At 43.4% G+C, this 23,845-nt stretch overlaps 1 protein-coding gene across 2 annotated transcripts in view; it reads right to left on the reverse strand.

Annotated features, from left to right (window-relative positions):
• CDH13 (cadherin 13) overlaps positions 1-23,845 on the reverse strand; it is a 1,287,194-nt gene that overhangs the window by 75,755 nt on the left and 1,187,594 nt on the right. For both annotated transcript variants that reach the window (XM_064488932.1, XM_010980492.3), the window contains 2 exons: positions 18,240-18,422; positions 12,780-13,033 (listed from right to left, as the gene is read on the reverse strand). In XM_064488932.1, the coding sequence (XP_064345002.1) occupies positions 12,780-13,033; positions 18,240-18,422 (437 nt within the window). The remainder of the gene's footprint in view (positions 1-12,779; positions 13,034-18,239; positions 18,423-23,845) is intronic.

Below are 23,845 nucleotides of genomic sequence, written 5' to 3' on the forward strand. Positions count from 1 at the left end.
GCAACCAATTAAACCTCGTCTAATTCAAATGCCTTTACTAAAAAAAAAAAAAAAAAAAAAAGCTAAGGAGATTTAACAGCTTAGAAGACACTGAGCAAGAAACAATATTAACATTTGCCAATATTTTCTTTATTGGTTCTGAGAATTAATTTCTTAGGCTGCCAAGAGAGACCATCATAATAATATTAAAATATAAGCAAATCGAAACCATGTTTTCAATAATGAAAGTCTGGCCCATGGCTAGTATATAACACCATATGTAGATGGATGTTAAAAAGGTGGTTGAATTGTAAAATCACCTTTCAGCTGTTTATCCAAATAGTCAGCGGGTTCATATTAACCAAATTGAGCACCTTTAATTGAGGTTAATAATGAAAGTCTTCCATCTCTGGATCATTATAAAGGCCATAATTCTACTTTTAGCCACTGAAGCTATTAAGTCTTTAAAAATTTAGTTGTTTAATTTATTAAACTTTGTTTCCCACTGCCATCCTCATAACAGAAAATCTGACCGCTAAAAATAAGAGTCAGCTGTGCTAATCTATTTACATAAATAATTAAAATTCTACAGCAGAGAAGGCAATGAAATGTCTTGCTGCCATAAACTTCCCATGGAAGAACATCACTTTAATTAAAAATTACAAAGGCACCCCTGTAAACAATTCATTTACATTTCAAGCTCTGTGTTGACTCAAGAAAGAAATAACTCATTAAAAAAAAAAAAAAGAACAAACAAAGATGACCTCACCCCAAATCCTAACATTGAGGTCAGTAACCACATTTAATTAAGATGGAGTGTTAATAATTTATTCTAGTGGATGGAGGTTCCTGTCTTCATTTCCCCAGGTAGAAATGTTATTATTCGGCCTTCAACTTCTGATTAAAATTTGAAAGGTGGGAGTCACCCCAAATTAAACTCTTAAATCCAGTCTTGAATTTTTTTTTTTCAAAAAAGGAATTGGAACCCTCCTGTCACCACCCAAAAAATGGTAAACTACTACACATTTCAAATCTCTGTGTTCCTGGGAATGACAGTGATGACAAAATCTGAATTTCTTTTATACATGTATATTTTAAAAAATTGACATATCGGTGGTTTACAATGTTGTGTTAGTTTCTGGTGTATAGCATAGTGATTCAGTTATACATATATGTATATTCTTTTTCATTATAGGTTATTACAAGATATTGAAGGTAGTTCCCTGTGCTATACAGTAGGACATGATTGTTTATCTACTTTATATATAGTAGTTTGTATCTGCTACTCCCAAACTCCTAATTTATCCCTCTCCCTTCCTTTCCCTTTTGGTAGCCATATGTTTGTTTTCTATGTCTGTTTCTGTTTTGTAAATAAGTTCATTTGTGTCATTTTTTTTAGATTTCACATATAAGTGATATCATATGATATTTGTCTTTCTCTGACTTACTTAACTTAGTATGATAATCTCTAGGTCCATCCATGTTGCTGCAAATGGCATTATTTCATTCTTTTTTATGGCTGAGTAGTATTCCATTGTATATACACACCACATCTTCTTTTCCAGTTATCTGTCAATGGACAATTAGATTGCTCCCCTGTATTGGCTATTGTAAATGATGCTGTTATAAACATTGGGGTGCATGCATCTCTTTAAATTAGAGTTTTGTCTGGATATATGCCCAGGAGTGGGATTGCTGAGTCATATGGTAAGTCTATTTTTAGTTTTTAAAGGATTCTTCATGCTGTTTTCCATAGTGGCTGCACCAAATGACATTTCCACCAACAGTGTAGGAGGGTTCCCTTTTCTCCACACCTTCTCCAGCATTTATCATTTGTGGACTTTTTAATGATCGCCATTCTGACCATTGTAGGGTGATACCTCATTGTTATTTTGATTTGCATTTCTCTGATCATTAGTGATATTGAGCATCTTTTCATGTGTCTACTGGCTATTTGTATGTCTTCATTGGAGAGATGTCTGTTTAGGTCTTCCGCCCATTTTTTGATTGGATTTTGTTGTTGTTGTTGTTGTTGTTATTGAGTTGTATGAGCTGCTTGTATATTCTGGGAGTTAACCCTTCACAGGTGCATTATTTGCAAATATTTTCTACCAGTCTTTATGTTGTCTTTTATTTATGATTTCCTTTGCTGTGCAAAAGCTTGTAAGTTTAATTAGGTCCCATTTGTTTATTTTTGCTTTTATTTCTACTGCCTTGGTAGACTGACCTAGAAAAACATTGCTATGATTTGTCAGAGAATGTTTTGCTTATGTTCTAGGAGATTCATGGTGTCCTGTCTTATGTTAAAGACTCTGAGACATATTGAGTTTATTTTTGCATGGTGTGAGGGAGTGTTCTCACTTCATTTATTTCCAGCTTTTCCAACACCACTTGCCAAAGAGACTGTCTTTTCTCCATTGTATATTTTTGCCTCTTTTGTTGAAGATTAATTGACCGTGGGTGTGTGGGTTTATTTCTGGGCACTCTATTCTGTCCCATTGATCCATATATCTATTTCTGTGCCAACCTCATGCTGTTTTAGTTACTGTAGCTTTGTGATATTGTCTGAAGTCTGGGAGGGTTATGCCTTCAGCTTCATTCTCTTTCTTCAGTATTGCTTTGGCAGTTCTGGGTCTTTTGTGATTCCATATAAATTTTAGGATTATTTGTTCTATTTCTGTGAAAAATGTCCTGGGTGATTTGATAGGGACCACATTAAATTTATAGATTGCTTTGGGTAGTATGGCCATAATATTAATTCTTCTAATCCAAGAGTATGAAATATCTTCCCATTTCTTCAAATCATCTTTAATTTCCTTTATCAATATTTTATAGTTCTCAGCATATAAGTCTTTCACCTCTTTGGTCAGGTTTATTCCTAAGTATTTTATCTATTTTTTGATGTAATTTTAAAATGGACTTTTTTTTTTTTTAACTTTCCTTTTCTGATATTTCATCATTAGCATAAAGAAATGCAACAAATTTCCGTATGTTAATCTTGTAAACTGCTCCCTTGCCAAATTTGTTTATCAGCTCTAGAAGTGTGGAGTCTTTATGGTTTCTATGTATAGTATCATGTCATCTGTATTTGGTAACAATTTTACCTTTTCCCTTCCAATTTGGATCCTTGTTATTTCTTTTTCTTGTCTGACTCCTATGGCCAGGACTTTCAATAGTATGTTGAATAGAAGTGGTGAAGGTGGGCATCCTTGTCTTGTTCCAGATTTTAGCAGGAAGGCTTTCAACTTTTCTCTGTTGAGGATTATGGTGGCTGTGTGTTTGTCATATACAGATTTTCTTATGTTGAGGTATGTTCCCTCTATACCCACTTTGGTGAGAGTTTTTATCATGAATGGATGTTAATTTCTATCAAATGCTTTTTCTGCTTCTATTGAGATGATCATGTGGTTTTTGTCCTTTCTTTTGTTGATATGGTGCATCACATTGATTGATTTGCATAGGTTGAACCATCCTTGTGTCCCTGGGATGAATCTGATTTGACTGTAGTATATGATCTTTTCTATGTGTTGTTGGGATTTTGCTTGCTTTTGTTGAGAATTTTTGCATCTATATCCCTCAAAGATATTGGCTTGTAATTTTCTTTTTTGGTAGTGTCTTCGGTTTTGGTATTGGGGTAATTGTGGCTTCACAGAATGAGTTTGGAAGTGTTCCCTCCTCTTTAATCTTTTGGAAGAGTTTGAGAAGGATCACTGTAAGTTTTTCTTTGTACATTTGGCAGAATTCCCCAGTGAAGCCATCTGGTCCTGGACTTTCATTTGCAGGGAGGTGGTTTTTTTTTCTTATTGCTGATTCTACTTCGCTTCTAACGATTGGTCTGTTCAAATTATCTACTTCTTCTTGGCTCAGTTTTGGTGGTCCATATGTTTCTAGAAATTTGTCCATTTCTTCTAGGTTGTCCAATTTGTTGGTATATAATTGTTCATAATATTCTCTTATGGTTCTTTATATTTCTGTAGTATAGGTTGTAATTTCTCCTCTTTCATTTCTTCTTTTATTTGGGTCCTCTCTCTTTTCTTCTTGGTGATCCTAGCCAGAGGTTTGTGGATTTTATTTACTCTTTCAAAAAACCGGCTCTTGGTTTGATTGATTTTTTTCCTATTTTTTTTTTAAATCTCTATTTTATTTCCTCCTTGATTGTTATTATTCCTTTCCTTCTGCTGACTTTAGGTTTTGTTTCTTCTTCTTTTTCTAATTTTCTTAGGTGATATGTTAGGCTGTTCATTTGAGATTTTTCTAGAATCTGAATTTCTAAGTGAACTGATTTTTGCCATCTGCTTCCAAAGGTCTTAAAAGATACAGAACAAAATGTCCCATAGCCAGCTGATGATTTTTGCTCAATTCCCTATCATTTTTTGTGATATCCTTTGAATGGGCTCCAGTATTAGATTAAACGAGGTGTTAAAGTGAAAAGCTTGATGACTCACAGGAAGACCAGCAAAAACCAAAATTGGGTGTTTTAACAAATCTTTTGGGGCTGAATTTTCATCATTGCACGTTGCATTCTGTGCCAGTTTGAGCCCATGAATGACTCTACCTTAGAGCTTAAAAGCTTCCAAGTCCAAAGGAGGAGGGAAAAGGAAATGACTTCAAAAGACCCAAAGAAATCAGGAAAAAGTAGGCAGTGGTTTTCAGAGAGATGAAGGCCTAATTTGGATCTGATTCAGATATTCTGTGTTCAAAGAATTGGCTCAATTTGTATCACAGCTTTGGAAGAAGAGCAGGCTGTTGGACATGACTCCTTACTGTAATTGACCCAGAAAGTCCTGGGATTGGTTTAAAACTAGGCCACATGTAAATGTTTCCATGGTTGGTAGACATTAGTCAATGTTTGAAGATGGAAAATAATAGTAACCACAATAAACCATGTTTGTTTATGCACAAACATGCCTGCACTCAGACAACCCACCCCATCTGCCAGAAATCCATGCTATACCTGTTTACCAAGCACTTCCATAGGCCAGGCTCAGTGCTGGGTGGTTTCAAGACCTTTCAGCTTCTAAGAATTTTCTCTGTCTACGGTGGCCTCCCTCCAAAGTCATATCGACCCTATTGGAATGTACCCACATTGAAAATACGTTTTCTTTTCCTGTAAAATTTTTGAATTGATTTTTATGCTTTTGTTCTTGGAATTATTTGGCTACTGGGGCTATTTCACTAATAATCCCCTATGATTTCTCTAGTGCCTTCTCAGCGCCTGCACGGCACAGCAAGGTGAGATCCACAGAAGTTTGCAAAAGTAAAGGCATTTTGGCAAATGTTAACTTCAACCCGTTGAAGTTGTCATGGTGCTGTGGATACTTGATCTTTGTTAATTTCTTTTTTTTTGCTGTTTTCAAACTTTGGAGACGGCAGATGATGTGTTCAGGTCCCGGACATTTTTTAGGCCCCTGGAAAGTTTGAAGGTCTTGGTGCTGGGCCTGAAGGGCTTAATTAACTGTGCGGTACTGATAAGGCCATGGTGCTTCATTAAGGACAGAGACAAACATGACGCTTATACCCTCACAGAGCCTGAGCTTTAGTGGAAGATGGACAATTAAGTCAAAGATAACAGTAAAGTGTGATGTTCACTAGATGTTCAGAAAGCCCTGTGAGTGGAGGCTGAAGGTCAGGGTGGCCCCCTGTGGAGGTGATGCCCAAATCAGCATTGGAAGGACACATGAGGATGGGCGAGGTGGTGGCGCACGAAACACCAGGAAGTCACCTCCTTCATGTGTTTTCCTTCCATGAACCAAGGCTCAGAGAGGTTATGCTCTCGTCATCAGCAAAGAGGGAGACACCGTTTCTCACTTGCAGGGTGGTTGTGAGAATGAAATAAGACTTTGGCAGTGTTTTTGGTAAACTTTTCTATAAAAATGTTAGGCATCTCAGTCAGAGTACTAGCAACAGACATGTGTCCAGAGGGTCTCAGAAATCTTTGCCTCGTTTGGTCTGGCACCCAACTGCCAGGAGACAGAGACCTGCTCAAAGGCATGGGGAAAACGAGGTTTCTGGGGAATTCGGGAATCTGTTGACAAGCGAGACCAGAATGATGCTTGGAAAGAAGCAATTTCTGTTGCTTGGCTTTTTCTCCTTAGATGGGGACTCCTGGTTCCCACTTCCCAGGGAAACAATTTAGTTCTTTCCCTCCTTCCTTGCCCTCCCTCCCTCCTTCTCCCTTCTTTCCTGGGGCATCTTTGTTTGCAGCAAATACTCTAAGCTCCCTGGAGGCTGCAGGCAGAGACCACTTGTTTCACAAATGAATACATAGCACCCAGCAGTATCAGGCCCATAGCAGGTTCTAAATAAACACCAGTAAATGAACTCAGTAAAGGAATGAATGGAAAACTACACTCCTTGTGCTTTTTTTCAAGCAGTTGTCTTTGGCAATACAATTATCTACTATTCTGATTGTGTAGAAATGTTATTTCATAGCATGTTTTCATATTTTAAAATATACCCTGTAGTTTTTTTTATTACATAGATAGGTTCAATCCCCAAATCTGTTAATGGCAGAAACTTCTAGTTACCTCACAATACCCACTCCTCCTTTCTTCCTTAGTAAGAATCCCAGTTTTAAAAGCTGGCTGCTTCCCAGCTAAATGGTCATCTTTCCTAGTATTTCTTGCAGCCAGGTGTGGCCATGTGAATAATTGTGGTCAATCAGATTTCAATAAAATGTGGATGACTTCCTATAAGTCTCCTTAGAAGATAGTAGGCTCCCTTCTTCTTCCGCTTTCTCCCATCCTACAGTCTGGAATGCAGATGTGAAGGCTGGGGCACTAGCAACCATAACAATCCATGAGGAAGAGGGTGATGAGCAGGAAGGAACTTGGGCCCCTGACAGCTTTGTGGAACCACCATCCCAGCCCTGGACTGTCATTAAAGCTCTACACTTATTTTATGTGAGAAAAAAAATACATAAACTTCTATTTTCTCTGAGCCAGTGTCATTTCTGAATTTTTCTTTTATCTTCAGCCAAACTTAATCCTTACAGACACAGTGCTGCTGGACACATGCTTGTGGGGCTCCCAGGACGAATGATTCTTTCCAAAAAAATGTTGAGCAGTAGTAGGTAATTTTACACGGGTAGGGACAATATTTTTCCTCAATGCATATCTTATGTATTCAATGTGTGGGCAGAAGTCTCTGCTGCAGAGTTGTTTACTCCAGACCTTGGATGAGTTCTGTCTGAAAAATGTTCGGAATAGGAATTGCTACTTGGTTGCCTCAATAGAAATACCCTGATTGTTCAGAGAATGAAATAAGTCCTCTCAGGCCATTCAAAATGATTGAGCTGCTGTCTGCCTCCCCAGAGTAACCAAAGCAACAGATTGGATGCAACGATTAGTCCCTGTTTCTCCTTTCACTGCTGGGGAATGCTGGGCAAATGCAGAGATTTCCATTTTAGCATGATTATCATCGAGCTGCTCGTTCTGACCATAATGAGCCAACAAGTTCAGTTGCACAAGCCCACCCCTCATTAGAGACACTAAAATGTTATTGAGAAATGCCAGGTTCCTGTCTTGCATACGTGGAGGCAGGCTCTACCTTGAAAGGCTCAACAAGGCTCTACCCTCGTTGTCACTGTATGTGGAGAGGACAGGCTGTCAGAACCCACTTTGTTTTACAACATTTCTATGCTCCTGGAGCAGAGAAACTTTCTAATCATCAATTCAAATCATCAGGGAAAATCTAAATATGATTGCTAGGTATAAAAAACAAAGAATTCTTCATATGACCAAAGCATTAACAGCGTCAACACTTTTGCTAAGAGTTTTCAGAAAAATTTTCAGAAAATTAATGATGCATTAAACAATTTAGCTACAAGCATGCCCACTGACCTTTTAAAATAGAATTGCATAAGTTTGGAAACAGTCTAAATATCCAACAACAAAGGAATGAATAAATAAATGAGTATATCTTTGTATAGAATGGTAGAGTATGTACTAGTTGGTAATTAAAAATAGTGGTTATTTATTGACATGAAAGCTGTTCACCATCTATTGGGAAGTAAAAATGGCAGGTTCTGAAACAAAATGGATGATGTGAGCCAATTTTCAAAAAAAAAAAAAAAAAAAAAGGAAGTACTCATACATGTGACTAGAGATATATACCCAAGCTGTTAAAAGGGGGATTTCCTTTAGTGGGATGATTACAGATTTTTTTATTACCTTCTTTATTCCAACTGCCTTTTCAAAAGTTTCCTCCATGAACTGTCTTAACTTTATAATAAGGATAAGAAGATACAAGTCATTAAAGAGAAGAATTTCATCTGTCCCTAGCCCACTGCTGTCCGTTTTGATTTGGCTAAGAGCACAATGTGATAGGCTTTTTAACAAGTTTAAATAACTCAGGCTTTTTAGTGAGAAAATTCACTCTGATGCCTGGACACCTCCTGTCTTTAGAGTTACAGGCTTCTCAGAGATCAAGGCGCCATTCACTGAATTTAACATTCCCTGGTGAGATAAAAGGGTGGACAGCAGTGGCAGCAGTGGAATCCCTGTGCCTGAGACGTGCTTTCCATCACAGGAGACGGGACCAGAAATTAGCTAGAAGTGAGTTCCTAGCTTGTCTGGGAGTTGGGGGTGGGGAGGAGGGCTCCTGTTTTGGCCAGGGAAGGAGCCCACTCTCAGGGCGGAGGCCAAAGTGCCTGTTGAGGTTGGGGCAGGACCTGGATCAGGCTGTCAGGATCTCGGTAGGGCAGAGCATCTCCCACTGTGCGAAAACGTCTTGAGTGCCTGGTTAGTCATCTGAGATGAAACGGGGTTGTTGGGGCTGAGACACAGCTCTCTGTCTCTTGGGGTGAAATATTGATGGAGATGGTGGAGTAGGGAGAGAGAGACAGAAACAGAGAGAAAGAGAAAGAAGAGGAGGAGGGGGGAAGGTGATGGAGGGGGAGGAAGAAGGAGGAGGAGGAGGAAAGAGAAGAGAGGAGAGGAGTGGGAAGGATGGAGAGAAAGGGAGAGAGGAACAGAGACAGACAGAAAAGAAGAGACTGCTATGAGAGAGAGATGGACACATAGGCCAGGGAAAATGTGAACAGAGATGGTGATGGGTAGGGAGGAAGGGCAGAGGGAGACAGAGAGGGAGGCAAGGAAGAAATGGACAGACTGAGGATATACCAAGAGTAATCGGTACAGAGAGGGACACAGAGAGGATGACGCTTGGACATGTACGGAGTCGTGCACACAGACAGGGATGCCCAGCATAACCTACATGACTACAGAGCCCAGGGATGCACTACCGCCAGGATTCAGGACCACCAGGGGCAGACGACCCAGGCAGCATCTTTTTGCATATGCCTTTGTCAGCTAAACTCAGAGTTCTCCTTGAGAGTAAGATAGGGGTTCTTGGCATAAAGCTCTTCCCTCTTCCAACGCTCTTCCCTGAAGAATCATTAAGAAGATAACAACAGCAACAACAACAACAGCAACACTTACAAGGTCACCGTGCCTTTCTGAGAATTCTGGGGAGCCAAGCGCAGATTATTGGAAAGCCATGTCCCAGCCTGGCCCCTCCCCGCGGCCTTGTTCACGCTCCTCACACACAGCCCCAGGGGACGGTGCTTCTCGCGTACAGGATCAAAGGAGGCAAATAATTAATGAGCCTTTTCTCCCCGAAGAGTTCCTGTGACAAGAGCTCAACCTGTCAGTGATGTCATCTCTGCCTTTGATGAGCCCAGAATCAGCGCCAGGAGGGAAGGGTGGACGGAAGGGGAGAGGGAAGGGATCAGAGGTCCAGTCAGTGCTGAGCACCCGAATTCCCATGCCAGGTGCCCAGGTCCCCACCAATTCTTCAATTTCATATGCCAGTTTATGATTCTTGGCAAAAGTCACTCTGAGATGGGTCCTGGCCACTTGTGACTGAGGGTCACACCTGTGCTGACCAAACTGTAGAAGCAGGAAGCTCTTCAGGGCTTTCTACATTCCTGCTGTTTACCGCGAGTCTCACTTCTAGTAATTTACAGATTGTTTTCTCTGATCTCCTCTCACCGTGGGCGCCAGTGGCTCTACCCGAGATGGAATGGGAACCATCATATCCCTGTTCCAGTAACCGGTCTTTGTTCTCTAGGGTGCAGGTCCTGGCCTTGATGTCCTTTGGCTTCCCCCAGTCACCTGCTCCCTGCCCAGGCTGGAATCCTGTCCCCTAACTTGGTTTGCTGGGGCTGCTTTCCGGGGCCTGTTGCCCTCCTCCGAGCACCACACTTCATTTGCCAGATGGAATTTCCTTCCGTCTTCTCAGTTGGCTGCCTGCCACGGTTGGCAGACACATCTGGGAGCATCACCTCTGTTGTTAAGATGCCCTGAGTTGGGGGCACATGGTTCCAGCTCAGGCAAAGCAGACTCACCCCTGGGCAGGTGAACTGTGAGCCCAGTGACAAGAGTGGACAATGGCTGGAGGTGGCTCATTCTCCCCAGGAGGTCCTGAAGTGCCCGCCATCGGGTCCCATTACCTAGGGACTCAACAGCACCCTAGTCCCCATGCTATCTCAGCCAGCTTCCAAACGTACTCCTCAATTCTGTAAGTGACCCAACATTGCTAATTATCGGGGAAGTGGGTATCAAAACCACAATGAGGTATCACCTCACACCGGCCAGAACGGCCATAATCAAAAAGACCACGAATAACAAATGTTGGTGAGGATATGGAGAAAAGGGAACCCCTTGTACACTGTTGGTGGAAATGTAAATTGGTGCAGACACTATGGGAAACAGTCTGGAGGTGCCTTAAGAAACTAAAAATAGAACTACCATATGAGCCAGCAATTCCACTCCCGGGTATCTACCCAAAGAAAACAAAAACACTAACTGAAAATACACATGCACCCCCATGTTCATAGCAGTACTATGTACAATAGCCAGGAGGAACCCAAGCGCCCATCAACAGATGAATGGATACAGAAGACGTGGTGTGTGTGTGTGTGTGTGTGTGTGTGTGTGTGTGTGTGTGTATAAAGGAATACTACTCAGCCATAAAACAGAATGGAATTCTGCCATTTGCAACAACATGGATGGACCTAGAGAATATTACACTTGGTGAAATAAGTCAGACAGAGACAAATACTCTGTTATCACTTATATATGGAATCTAAAAAAAAAAAAGAAAATAAATGTACATAGCAAAGCAGAAACAGACTCACAGATACAGAGAAAAAAACCAGTGGTTACCAGTGGAAAAAAAACTCTATAAAGTGTTCACAGAATCTTCCAGCAAATCCCCCCATTTGCCTAGGTCAAGCAGATTTGGTCTTAAAGAATCCCAACAGACCCATCTCTTCCATTGTCTGTCCCACCTAAGTGGGACCCCTACTCCCAGACCCCAGACCCCAGACACCGGCCTCTGCCCCATCCCATCACATTAACACTTCCATGCCTGGTGCATCCCAAGTTCCGCAACAAAGGCAGAGCTTCAAGCTTGGAAACATCAACACCATTTAAGTTCATTTCCTGCCCATCCAGGAGTCACCTCTTCCACCTCCTGTTGTAGAAGCATAAAACCACAGCCAAGCTCCCCTGAAGACATCCTAAATGTGTACAACTACCTTATATAGTCTGTTAAGCGACAGGTTTCCCCATCTAAGCACTTAAGGAAAGCTTTCTCTTTAATGTTTAAATTGTATGTTTCCTTTGCCAGATACTGAGCAGGAAAAGAAAAAAAGGGAGAAAACAAACAAACAAAAGGAACGGCTAATTCAGATTCACCTTATTACGGGATTTGATACTATTTTGTAGTTTTATCTGGTTCATCTGACATTTCAGAAAATTTTGCTGTAAAAATAAATCCCCTTTTGGGGTTGGAAAATCACTCCTGCCGGCTCGCTCCGCGGTACGGCGGCTGACATGGAAACGGCGGCACACTTTCAGGCGTTTTAAATAAGGAAGATTAGACGCATGTGTATTGGAAGTGTATCTAATACCTGACTATCTGTAGGTCACATGAGAAGAAGATTAGACTCTGGAAGAGAAGGGTGAATAACTTCTTTTTGCTGCAACGAGCGCACATGTGGACCCGCACGCGGCTGTGTTTACTGTGAAACATCGCACCAATGAGGACATCTCGTCGCCACTAGCATGAGATGTACCGGCGATAATCATCACTTAATAAAATCACATTATGAATATCCCTCCTTTCTAAGTACCGGACAGGCCTTAAGAAATGAAGACCAAAAATTTGAAGCCTTCTTCCTTTGGCCTGCTCGTATCACTGTAAGACCCAACCGCAATGGTCCATTTTTAAGTACCAGGCAATAACTACTCCTTCCCCTTCTGACAGTTTGGAGCCCAGACCACTTTGCAGAGAGCAGGGACTCTGTGGATTGTACTGCAACGCTTCCCTCCTGATTCCTCCACTACTAAGTTGGGCAGTCTTGAGCAAGTTACTGAACCTCTCTGAATTCCCAACACCTTTATCTGTACGTGGAGTTATCCAAGCCTCTCCCATAAAGTTGTGGCAACGATAAGGTAGGTTAAGCATCTGAGAGGCAGGGGGCCATCTACAATGGCTCCTTTCTTTGTCCCTTCCTGGTTGTGCTCAGCACCAGCAGACCCCTCTGGTCACTTGGGAACTTGGCCCTGAAGCCATTTTCCTCCTGGGCCCATCTGTGACCGGGGCAGCATCCCCACCTAGTGAGCCTGGTCCCCTGGTGCCATCAGCTGCCAACTTCATTATAACATGTACCTCCTGCTCACCCAGATCATTAACCAGTTTAATTTAGTGGTATTTGATCCTGATAACCAGCCGCCGCAACCAAAAGAGAAAAGCAATTCCCACCCGCCTCCCTCCCAGGGCCGCTCACCCACCTGATGGTTTGGCGCTGCAGGGAGTCGGGGTCCGTGGCATTCACAGTCAAGAGCACGCTGCCCACGGAGATGTTCTCCTGCCTGGTCACCATCATGGGGTCGGGGTAGAAAACCGGACCCTCGTTGACATCCAGGACGGTGATGTGGACTGTCGCAGTGGAGCTGGGGCCATAGGAGACGTCGGGCACCAGCGGGTCCTCGTTTTCCACTTTGATCAGCAGGGTGTGAAAGGCAGAAATCTCGTAGTCCAGAGGCTGGAAAACAGAGAGAGGGTGTCAGAACGTGTATCTGCCCCCAAGGGCAGGTGCTTCTGCACAAAGTCCCTCTGACATTTCATGAGCTGTGGTGGGTGTTCCGGGATCCAGGGTTTGTGGGCTAAGCTTTATACAATTTGGGGTCCTCTTTAAGAAAAAGAGTATGAAACATACAGATACCAGGTTAGGTACGGAAGCTGTTCAGTTTCTTAGACTGAGAGATAACTCACAACAATTACGTGAACCTCAGAGATCTGGGTCTTTCGTTGAGAGATCTCTTTAGGTGACTCACTGGCAACGCCAGCATTAAAAGGCTTCCCACCCAGAGCCTGTGATTCCACAACTCCGACCCTCATGGGCTCTTTGGTGGGTGGGAGACTCTGAAGCCTAAGCTTCGTCTACTTCCTGGCGCCCCTGCCTCTGTTATTTTGGAGAGCAAATGAAAGGGCAAACAAAGGTTCCGTTTTTAATGTTTCCCACTCACTCACCACGAGGTCTAATGGCTTGGTCTCTGCATCACTTAATGTAGAGCATCCCTGGCACTTTGCAGACTTTCCAGTAGGGTGTCATGTAGAGTTTAAAAGGATTAGGGAGGCTGAGACACCAGGGGTTAGGCTGCAGGGTCCTTCCCCACCTGAGGTATTGGAAAACATGTGGAAGCATCTTTATTTGTCACCATGACTTGGGGGCCCGTTTATTGGGCTAGGGGCAGTGATGCCAGATACACGGCCCTGCCTGGGATGCCTAGGACAGTCCCACACACGGCAGATTGTCCCGCCAATGAGCAGCCGTGCTGAGGCCCTTCCGAGGTGATTTTGCAAAGGGGCTGATGGTATCTACCTCCCCCAGTTACTGTATAGATGGAATCAGATGATGTTAAGGAAACCACACTGTAGACATTATTAATATATGGTGTCCTGCCCATCATAGAATGTCACAGAGGACACTCATTCGGCCACTTTCCAAACCACGAGATGCAGTGGGAATGACATTTTCTGTTGATGGTGGGGCGTGGGGTATGGGGGAGACACTTAGGTGAGATAAGGACAATTTTTATTCCAAGCTATTTTCCTAATGTTTACTGGAAAAACGAGTAGCTAACTTATTAGACCTGTTATGTCACAGATACTCTTGCCTGGAGGACAAGACTAAAGGGAGTACAGGGGGGTGATTCACACTCTGCTAGAAGTAAGCAAACAGGGATCTGGGAACGTGGGACTGGAGGTGAGAACGGCAAAGCCGGGAAAGAGATCTGCCAGCACAGGAGGTGGAGTATGGGATCCAGCAGGTTGAGTTGGGATGACTTTAGGCAAAATTATGTTATCTTTCATAATAGTTACAGCTAACATGCATGCAGGGTGCTCCACACCTATGAAAGTGCGCACACACACACACACACGTATGTACATGTGCATGGACGTGCGTGCACACACATGGGAGATACTGGCATCGAAGTGTCTCCCGGTTCTAACAGGGCCTCCACTCACCCCCCTCACCTAGAACAACTCCCAGCTGGGTTAGCATTAGGATTTTAAGAGCTGATAGGTATAAAGCAGTTGCTACCTAGTCGTCACCCAATTAAATTGTGGTTCCATCCCTGTCACACAGAATAATTTATCATTCCACCCTCCTTTCTCATAACAGATCTCTGTACTCCCCAGGTGATGCCCCAATTATGCAACCCCAGTGAAGTAAGTTTCCAACACAGGCCAGGGAGCTGCCATGCTTGGAAGGCAGAGTTATTCATCTCAATTAGGGCACTGAAGGGGACAGGGGCTTTGGCTTGCTGGTTCGTGGCAAGTCTACCCATCAGCACTCTGAGCAGGATGGACCCACAGAGTGCGCCAGTCTCCTGAAAAACTTCTCGACCCCACCCGAGTGCTGGGCAGAACCCACTGAGGAACCTGAGGAACAGAGGATTTCTTTTATACCACAGCCCAGGAACACAATATCTTCCTGGAAATAAAGTTAAGGAGAACACGCTGACACTGTAAAGCCCAAATCGAACCAGATTTTCTACTGTGATGCAAATGCCAGCGGGGCGGGGTTGGGGGGGTGGGGGGTTGCTCCTTAAGGGCTCTTAATGAGCAGCAGATGTGGGGCCAGGGTTTGAGGCCAGCATGGTCAGCAGCAAAGCTGAGCTACTCACAGCAGGATAGAGTGGAGTGGACTCAGGCAGAGAAGGAGGTGGGGGTCCCGAGAGGAAGGGGGATCTGACCTTTTACACAGAGCCTTTAAACATGTATTGCTAAAATGGATGTCTTTATATGTTAGATATGTTCATGTGTGCATTTATGTTCCATAAGTATATGTGTGTATTTATATCAAATATACATATTTATATGTTAAATGTATGCATTTATGTTAAGATGTATAGTGTGCAAATTTAGGTTAGCTGTGTATGTATGTATACGTTAAGTACCTATGTGTGTGTATTTATGTTAGGATTGTGTGTCTGTGTGTGTGCACATGTGTATCTCTAGTTGGTTCCTGACACTCCAACAGAGTCTGAAAGCAGAGCCCAAGGCAGGGATTTAGATATAGGTGATTGAGTGGGGTGCACTCGTAGGAGAGAGGGAGTGAGCAAGGCCATGGTCTTTTCTGGAGTCTGGCTTCAGCCCAGTGCTATGGGGAGCTCTGGAGCTTTAACTGCACCATAGAACTAGTCTCATCTACACAGCAGCAGGAAGATGTGATGCCTGATGCTTTGGCAGCCATTTTATGTCCATGAGGAAGCAGTCAGAAGCATCTGTGGTGCCCCTTGCTGGCTTTCTGACACCTGGAGCTGCCAGCCAATCCTAGATTGGCCTGTCTTCATATAGTTAGGAAGATCATGAAATTTTCCTTACTATTTAAGCCACTATCAGCCTGGCATTCAGTTACTTGCAGCTGAAACATTCCTAGCTAATGCACTGGCTTGCTAGCAAAGTGGAGAGCATGGGGAGCACGGCTAGGCCTGCTGCCAGAAGGCCACCTGGGGCTTTAACTCAGGTGTGCTGAGAAGCAGAGAGAGGTCAAGGCCTTTCCTATGGATTCATGTGGCAGGCAGCCCATTGGAGGGGGAGTGTTCATCCCAATTCTGAAGCAAAGGGAGACCACTTACTAGTAAAATGGAGGCCCAAGGAGGGCCCCAGGCTCTGTGGGCACCTCCCTGTCCCAGGAATTGCAGGTGGAAACTCCTTGTCCTACAGCAGTGCTTGTCCACAAGGCTGTGCTCTCCTGGGGCACCTCTCTCTTACGTTCTGACCCAGCAGGTGTGGGCGGGCCCAGGAACCTGCATTTTAGCTAGCATTCCAGGTGACTCTTCTCCAAGCCTGCGTTTCAGACTCACAGCATTGTGAGGGCACTCCTCCCCCCGTCTGGTTTTGCTTGTATTATTTTCCTCAAGCCGTAGCAAACACAGGCCAGGAGAACGGTGCTCCTTTAGGGTTTACGATGGGAATGTGTATTTACCCTAGCTCTTCTTCCAGCTGCAGGTTTGGAAAATTGTCTGACGCCTTTTGTAGCTATAGGACTAGCCGCAGAGAACAGCTGGTGGCTGTGCTATTTTACGACTCTCACAGCTTTGAACCTACAGCGGCGGATGCAGCAGGGCAGTGTCAGCATCTCCTGGGAGTCCTGACAGAGAAGAACTGGGAAGACCCAGAGGCTGCTCTTCTCACACAGACGTTTGGGGTTCAGTTCGGATGAGGTTCTGAAAAGGGCAGAGTGTGGGAGAGACCTGCACCCCTCACCCTCTGGAGAAAGCTGGAAGCATTGCGGAGATCTGCCGTTCTTAGCTCTGGCTCCTGCCCCACGGACGTTGTGAACTTTGTTGGTGCAGATGTTTCTATGGCCCCGCGCTAGGCTGAATAATGACACCCCACCGCTGTATGTCCATGTTCTAATCCCCGGAACCTGCGAGTGTGACTGTACATGGCAAAAGGCACTTTGCTGATATGATTGAGCTAAGGACCTTGAGCTGAGAAGAGGATCCTGGATTTTCCAGATGAGCCCAATAAAACCACAAAGGTCCTTAAAAGAGGGAGGTGGGAATGTCAAAAGAAGAAGCAGATGTGACAGTGGAAGCAGAGGATCAGAGTCAGAGAGACAGATGAAGATGCTCTGAAGATACAGGAAGGGGCCACAAGCCAAGGGATGCAGGCACCTCCAGAATCTAAAAAAGACAAGGAAATAATTCTCCCCTGGGGCCTCCAGAGGGAACCAGCCCCACCAACCATAGCCCTGTAAAACTGATTTGGGACTTCCAGCCTCCAGAACTGTAAGAATAAATTTGTGCTGTTTTAAGCCACCGAGTCTGTGGTCACTTGTTCCAGCTGCCACTGGACCCTCACACAGGTGCCAGGTGCCAGTCACGGTTCTAAACGTTTTACGTATTAGCTTGTGACTTCCTGACAAGAGCTTGGAGAGGTGGGTTGTACTGTCAATCTAATTTTACAGATGAGGAAACTGAGGCACAGAAAACAGGGAGGCGTCCCCACCAAGGACGCCCGGGGAATAGGTAGCCATGTGATATGATTTCTATAAACACAATTGCTCCCTGCTTTCCAAACTGCTTCACCCACCAGAAAAGAAACTGTTCCATTGGACGCCCTGGTCTGGCAGCAGCCCTCTGAGAGTATCCTGGAGAGAGCAGAAGTGTGGGAAAATCCCTTCCTCCAGGACACGGGGACCCCCAGCATCACACGCTCTGCTGCCACCACCCTCCCTCCCACATCGCTGAGCACTCGCTTTACAGCCGTGGTCATGCTTCCCTGTCAGTCCACCTGTGGCAGAGAGAGGTTAGCGTGCTGGGCAGCAATGTTCACAGGCAGCTTCACTGAAAATCAGCTCGCGTGTGTCATGATTGCTGTTTTAACAGAGTAATTGGGACTCAGCTAAGAAAGATTAAGAGGAAACGTAATAATCCACATGTTCAGCATGCATCTTTGAAAAACCTTCACAGATCCCATTTCTGCATATCTTTGATAATTCATTATCAGATTACAGAGAATCTCATTTAAAAATTAAGTTTGCTTTTTCAAAGGTTACACATAAGTTTAAGTTTTCCAAAACCTATAGGACAGGTTGGTTTTACGAGCACACCCCTAAGCTGGAGACTTTTTCTATTTTAATTCTGAAGGGGGGAGACCAGGGCTGCTGTATCCTTGACCTGGGGCTCTCGGAGCTCACGCGAGGAGGGAGGAGCAGTTGGGGGTGCTCTTACTTTGACGACGGAGAGCATCCCCTCGTTGGTTTGCAGGTTGGTGTGGATTTCGAAGCTCTGTCCTGGGTTTCCGTTGATGATGGTGTAGGCAGCCCTCCATGCACCTGTGGCAGGATCGTCCTTGTCTTCAACTGTCAAGTTGACAATCACTCCCACAGCTCCTTCCTCGACTGTGGCTTGAAACTGAAAACAAAGCAGACGGTGACTGTCACTGTTTTGGAAAAACAAAAACAAAAACAAAAACAAAAACAAAAACCAGCGAAGACCATTTATGGTGTGCTTACCATATGCCTGGTATTGGGTACATGACCCATAGCATCTCATTTAATCGTAAATAACAGGGAGATGGGGATGCTGTGCTCTGCCGACAGGGGCTACGTTTCGGCTTCTCTCAGCCTTCCTTGCACTTATGTGAGGCCAAGGGACTGAATTCTCTCCTGCAGGATGTGGGCAGAAGAGACGTTTGCCAGGGCCGGCCTGGGTTTAGCTTGGGGGAGGGTTAAGCGAACAGCTGTGCCTCTTCTCTGGGTCCTTTTCCTTCTACCCGGATGCAAACAACCACCAGACTCCAGGGGAGGGCGGAGCCCCAACAGGGAAGGAGCTTGGGTCCCTGAGACACCACATGGAGGTGGGTGGGAGCCTGACGTGAACTGTTGTTGAGTGAGAAACAAACTTGTCTTGAGTTTGAGCCTTTATGAATTTTTGTTGGCATTTGTTCTCATAGCCTGACCTACCCTAAATGACCGGGTGACCAAATAACCGGATGGCCGTCACTCGTATGTGGAGGGACTGGGGCTGGAACCCCAGGGTTTGCCTCCGGAGCCTCTGTCCAACGGTACCGCCTTCTCTCGTGAAGAAAACCGATTTCACCCTTCCCGCCCCTTGCCCACACCTAGGCTGACTTTAAAAAAGCATTTTCTAAGGAAACATAAATCAATTTCTTGGAGCCTTGTGGTACCTGTGTTTTTATTGTAATACATCTTAAATACTTGTTGCAGGGAGGTGTGGTGAAAATAAATCAATAAATGAAATATCAGCTTTCCCCTAGATAGAGAATTTCACGAGCTATCGTTAGCATATCCCTTTAAGGTGGAAGCACAAGGTATTGTTTTGGTGCTTTACCTCTGATACACTACAGGTGAACAGTAATCTGTTTGCAAATATTTTACAAACAAGTAATACCAATAAGCTGACAAGAAGAAGAAATATCCTGGAATTTCAATTAGTAGGAAAGAGAATCTAGAGACAGTGAGATGATGTAAAAAAGCCCTGGTGTTCTAAGCAAAATAATTTGAGAAATGAGGTTTCAAGAGCGGTGGCTGATTAATTGACTTGCAAATCATTAATCACAAGCCTTAATCTTGGTGCCTTGAGGGGGACGGGATGGGGATGGGAACTAATTTGTCTATCACACCTCAGCAAACCTGGGTAAGCTGTTTCCCTTCCCTGAAAGGGGTGCTGGGACATTCTTAGAAGATGCACGCGGAGTGGAAAAGAGGTGGGGTGAGGAGGGACGCGGAGGATGCCGTCACGTAGAAACAGATGCAGGAGACAGTCCTCCATCCAGCCATCCATCCCTCTATCCATTTATCCATCCTGCATCCATCCATCCATCCATATTCCTGCAAGCCAGCCAGCCAGCCAACAAATGTCTGGCATGTGGTTTCTGTGTCCCAGGTATGATATAGTGTCAAATTCTAGAGATAGACTCGTAAACGAAACAGACATAGTATGTGTTTAAATACCAAAAAGTGTTAAGTGCTACGAAAGAAATAATATAGATGTTGGAGAGCCTGTAGCTTGAGGGGAGTGGTGACAGGGGGTGGGTGCCTGACCCAGTCTCGGGAGGGTCATGAGGGAAGGATTCCATGAGAACTGAAGAAAGAGGAGGCGTCAGTGAGGTGAAAGGGCAGAGAGTGTTCCTGGTCTGGACCAGCAGGTGCAAAGGCCAGTGGTGGAGGGAACAGAGGGAAGGTGGGTGTGGCTGGAGGGCTTAGGGGGCACTGTCTGCTCTTGGACTCCAGGGGGGCATAGAGCTGGACTGTGCAGAGCCTTGTGGGCCATGCAAAGGCATTTGGAATTTACCTTGAAAGCAAAGAGAAGTCTAATCAAGGAACTGGATTATGTTTAAATCTACTCCGGAGAGAATTCAGAAAAAAAAAAAATCTTTAAATATGGAAAACATTCAACACAATTATTCCAGTCTTTGTTAAGACCATTATCTGATTCTTGCATAAACTATAAAGCCAGTTTCCTTGAGCATCCATTTAGAAACTCATTATTGCTTAATTAAACACTCATTCCATTAATTCTATTCGATGTTTTAACCCCATTATGTAATTTAAGAATGGAAAATTAAATGGATTAAAACAAAATAGTACCATTTTATATTTCTATAGCAATGCTCACTTTGTGATTTAAAAACAATAGACAGACATTAATTTCCCACATCAGAGCAGGGGAATTATTGATTGTAAGATGACTTTGTTAAATTGGAAAAAAATAAAGTTTCTTTTCTGTTAAAATGCACGGCCAATCAAATATGAGAAGCAAAATGTGTTTTTACACAATCAGCGTGGGTGATTGGCTTGGGACACAGTTTCATTAGGTCTCTCCTCTCAGTTCAGAACTGAATTATTTTATTCTCTTTTCTTTGACAAGGTGGGGTGAGTTTTGTGATGGACATTTCGGGAGAGACTGCCTGGACTTGCCACAAACTTCATCCATCATCAGGGGGAGAGAGACCTGCATTTTATTTTACACCAAGAATGAACACTTCCTCTAAAGAGCAAAGAGTTGGTCTTCAAGGTTAGGGTTAACCTGACAGATGGAAATAATGATTGGCAGGCTGGAAAGCCACAGGTGGCGAACAAGTGACAGCTGATGACTTTAAGGGACAGGACACAGGTGAGCTCACATGCTTGACAATTGGAGTCTGGGTTCATGAACTGTCAACCCTGTGGCATCATGGAGAATTGATGATGAATTTGAAAAGCTGGGATGTAGTCATCCAGACCCTGGCTTTCAAATATTAAAAAATAAGGTCCCAGAAAGTCTTATATACTTACATTTCTATTTGTGAAGATAAAAGAGTGAGGGAGATGTCATTGGAAATTTAACTTGCAAACACTTCCGTGAGCCTATATTTACATAAAGGATGCAGCTTATTGGAAAAATCTGCCTTCTTGCTGATAACCTCATGGGTAGAAACTGTGATCGCTATAAATAAGATAATACATTTAAGGATCTTGGCACATTGCCTGGCATAGAGTAAGGATTCAGTATTAGTTTGTTAGCAATGGTGGTAATGGTAGATTTTGTTCTGTATCGGATGAAATTCTTACTAGTAAATTGGAGACTGTGGCTCAAACCCCTGTGACTCGTTCTGTTCTGATCGTGGTCTGCCTTACAACGTAGTTGTCTTAGGTAGATATGTTACTTCCCTGGGTTGGTGTGGGAAGAAGCTCTTTGCTTTTCAGTTACGTGTACCTGACACTCGCAGACTTGCTTGTCCTTGTCTTGCTGTACCAACAGACCTTTACCACCGAGGTGAATGATATTAACCTACAGAACCCCCATTTGGAAGAGGCAGATCTGTCAAGTATCTGGCTTCCTTCTATCTACGATTAGCGTTCATCCCGGGACAGAAAGATGCAAGAACTCATTTAAATAGCTATTCATTAGGAGTCTACTGCATGTCAGAAAGTCTACCAGGCACAGGAAGTACAGCAGTGAAGGAGACGGACACTGTTCTCTCCCCTCAGGGGTTTCCAGCTCAGGAGACTGACTCATTCCCTCCTGCTCACTCCTGACATATCCAGACAATTTGCTTTCTACCGTGTCTACTGTCATACATCCAAGGCTGCCTCTGCGGCCAATTGTGGAGGCTTTTATGTTTGTCTCTCTCTCTTTTTTTAGATTCCACATATGAGTGATATCATAGGGGATTTTTCTTTCTCTTTCTGGCTTACTTCACTTAGAATGACGATCTCCAGGTCCATCCATGTTGCTGCAAATGGCATTATTTTACTATTTTTTATGGCTGAGTAGTATTCCATTGTATAAATATACCAGGACTTCTTTATCCTGTCATCTGTCAATGGACATTTAGGACATTAGGTCCATGTCTTGGCTATTGTAAATAGTGCTGCTATGAACATTAGGGTGCATGTATCTTTTTGAATTAGAGTTCCCCTCAGATATCTACCCAGAAGTGGGATTGCCGGATCACATGGTAAACCTATTTTTAGTTTTTTGAGGAATCTCCATACTGTTCTCCATAGTGGCTATATACCAGAAATTAACACAACATTGAAAATCAACTATACTTCAATTTAAAAAAAGGGAATTTTTAGAAAGAAGAGGCTTAAATCATAAAATGCCTTTTTCTCCTCAAAACAAAATGAAAACACATAGCCACTGAAGACTGGCAGGAGAATAATGCAGTTGGGCAGTGATTCTCAAACTATGTTCCTAGGAACCAAGAGTGTTTGAGAGATGGTGAAGGAGTCTGAGCAGTGAGTCACGTATTTTCCTCTAAGCAATAAAGATTTAAACAGCCTGAGGAATCTGTTAATTATATTTTATCTGTTTCATATATTAGAGTTCTTGCCTAATATTCTGCTTTGAAAATAACCCATTTTGCTGTTGAAAAGAAGTTTGAAAATCACTGCCTTAGGGAAATGATGAAATAAATATTACATTTGATGGTAAGAGAAAAATGAAAACCAAGGAGCAAATATGCTTATATTGTTTTTTCTCTAAATGCCACACATGGAAATTTTATTTCATCTGATATTAACATCTCTCCTTCAGTCGAGTTCCTCTCTTTAAAAAAATGAAAGAAAAGACAAAAGGCATTTGTACATTTGATGAGATAATTGGAAATAGTTTAATTTTGAGATGCAAAGAGAGTTTCTGTAGGCATATGCATTTGACCGCAAACATCTGAATCTGGATGAAGAATGACTTCTTGTAGGAATAACAGCATGATCTGCTCTAAAGACTTTAGAATCTGGTTTATGCAACTCTGTGAATTTACAGGAATGGAAAATTCAACGAAATGGGGCAAGTTCTGATCTATCTCTAACTCACAGGTACATTCTGTAACTTCTCTGAGTCCCAGTTTGCTTATCTGAGGGTATCGGACTATAGCAGTAATTCTTAACGCTGACTACACATTAGAATCACTTTCAAACCTTCAAAAACTTCTCATGACCTGCAGTCACACATTGAGAGATTTTCCTCTTTGGAGCCTGGGCATTTGCATTTCTAAAATCTCCCCTAGATGATTAATTCAGGGATGAGAACAGCTGCTTGGAATGATGACTAAGGTCCCCTCCTAGTGTAAGGATCAAACTTGAAGAAGATCTTTGTGACTGTCCTAGCTTGTGTGGGTCCTAACAGGTGAAGACCACAGGACTGGGAAAGCCACAGGAGGCTGCTGGTGGGATCCTTGAGAATTCTCTACCCTACAAGTTCATAGGCATTGCTAAGCAGGTCAACGGAATATATTTGCTGGTAAAATCACAGGGCTATCTCCTAGAGGTCATCTTTTTCATCATCTCAAATAGAAATCCTGTTCCTATTAAGAAGTCATCCCATTG

This window comes from Camelus dromedarius, chromosome 9 (assembly GCF_036321535.1).
Source record: "Camelus dromedarius isolate mCamDro1 chromosome 9, mCamDro1.pat, whole genome shotgun sequence".
In the NCBI taxonomy this organism is placed as follows: Eukaryota; Metazoa; Chordata; class Mammalia; order Artiodactyla; family Camelidae; genus Camelus; species Camelus dromedarius.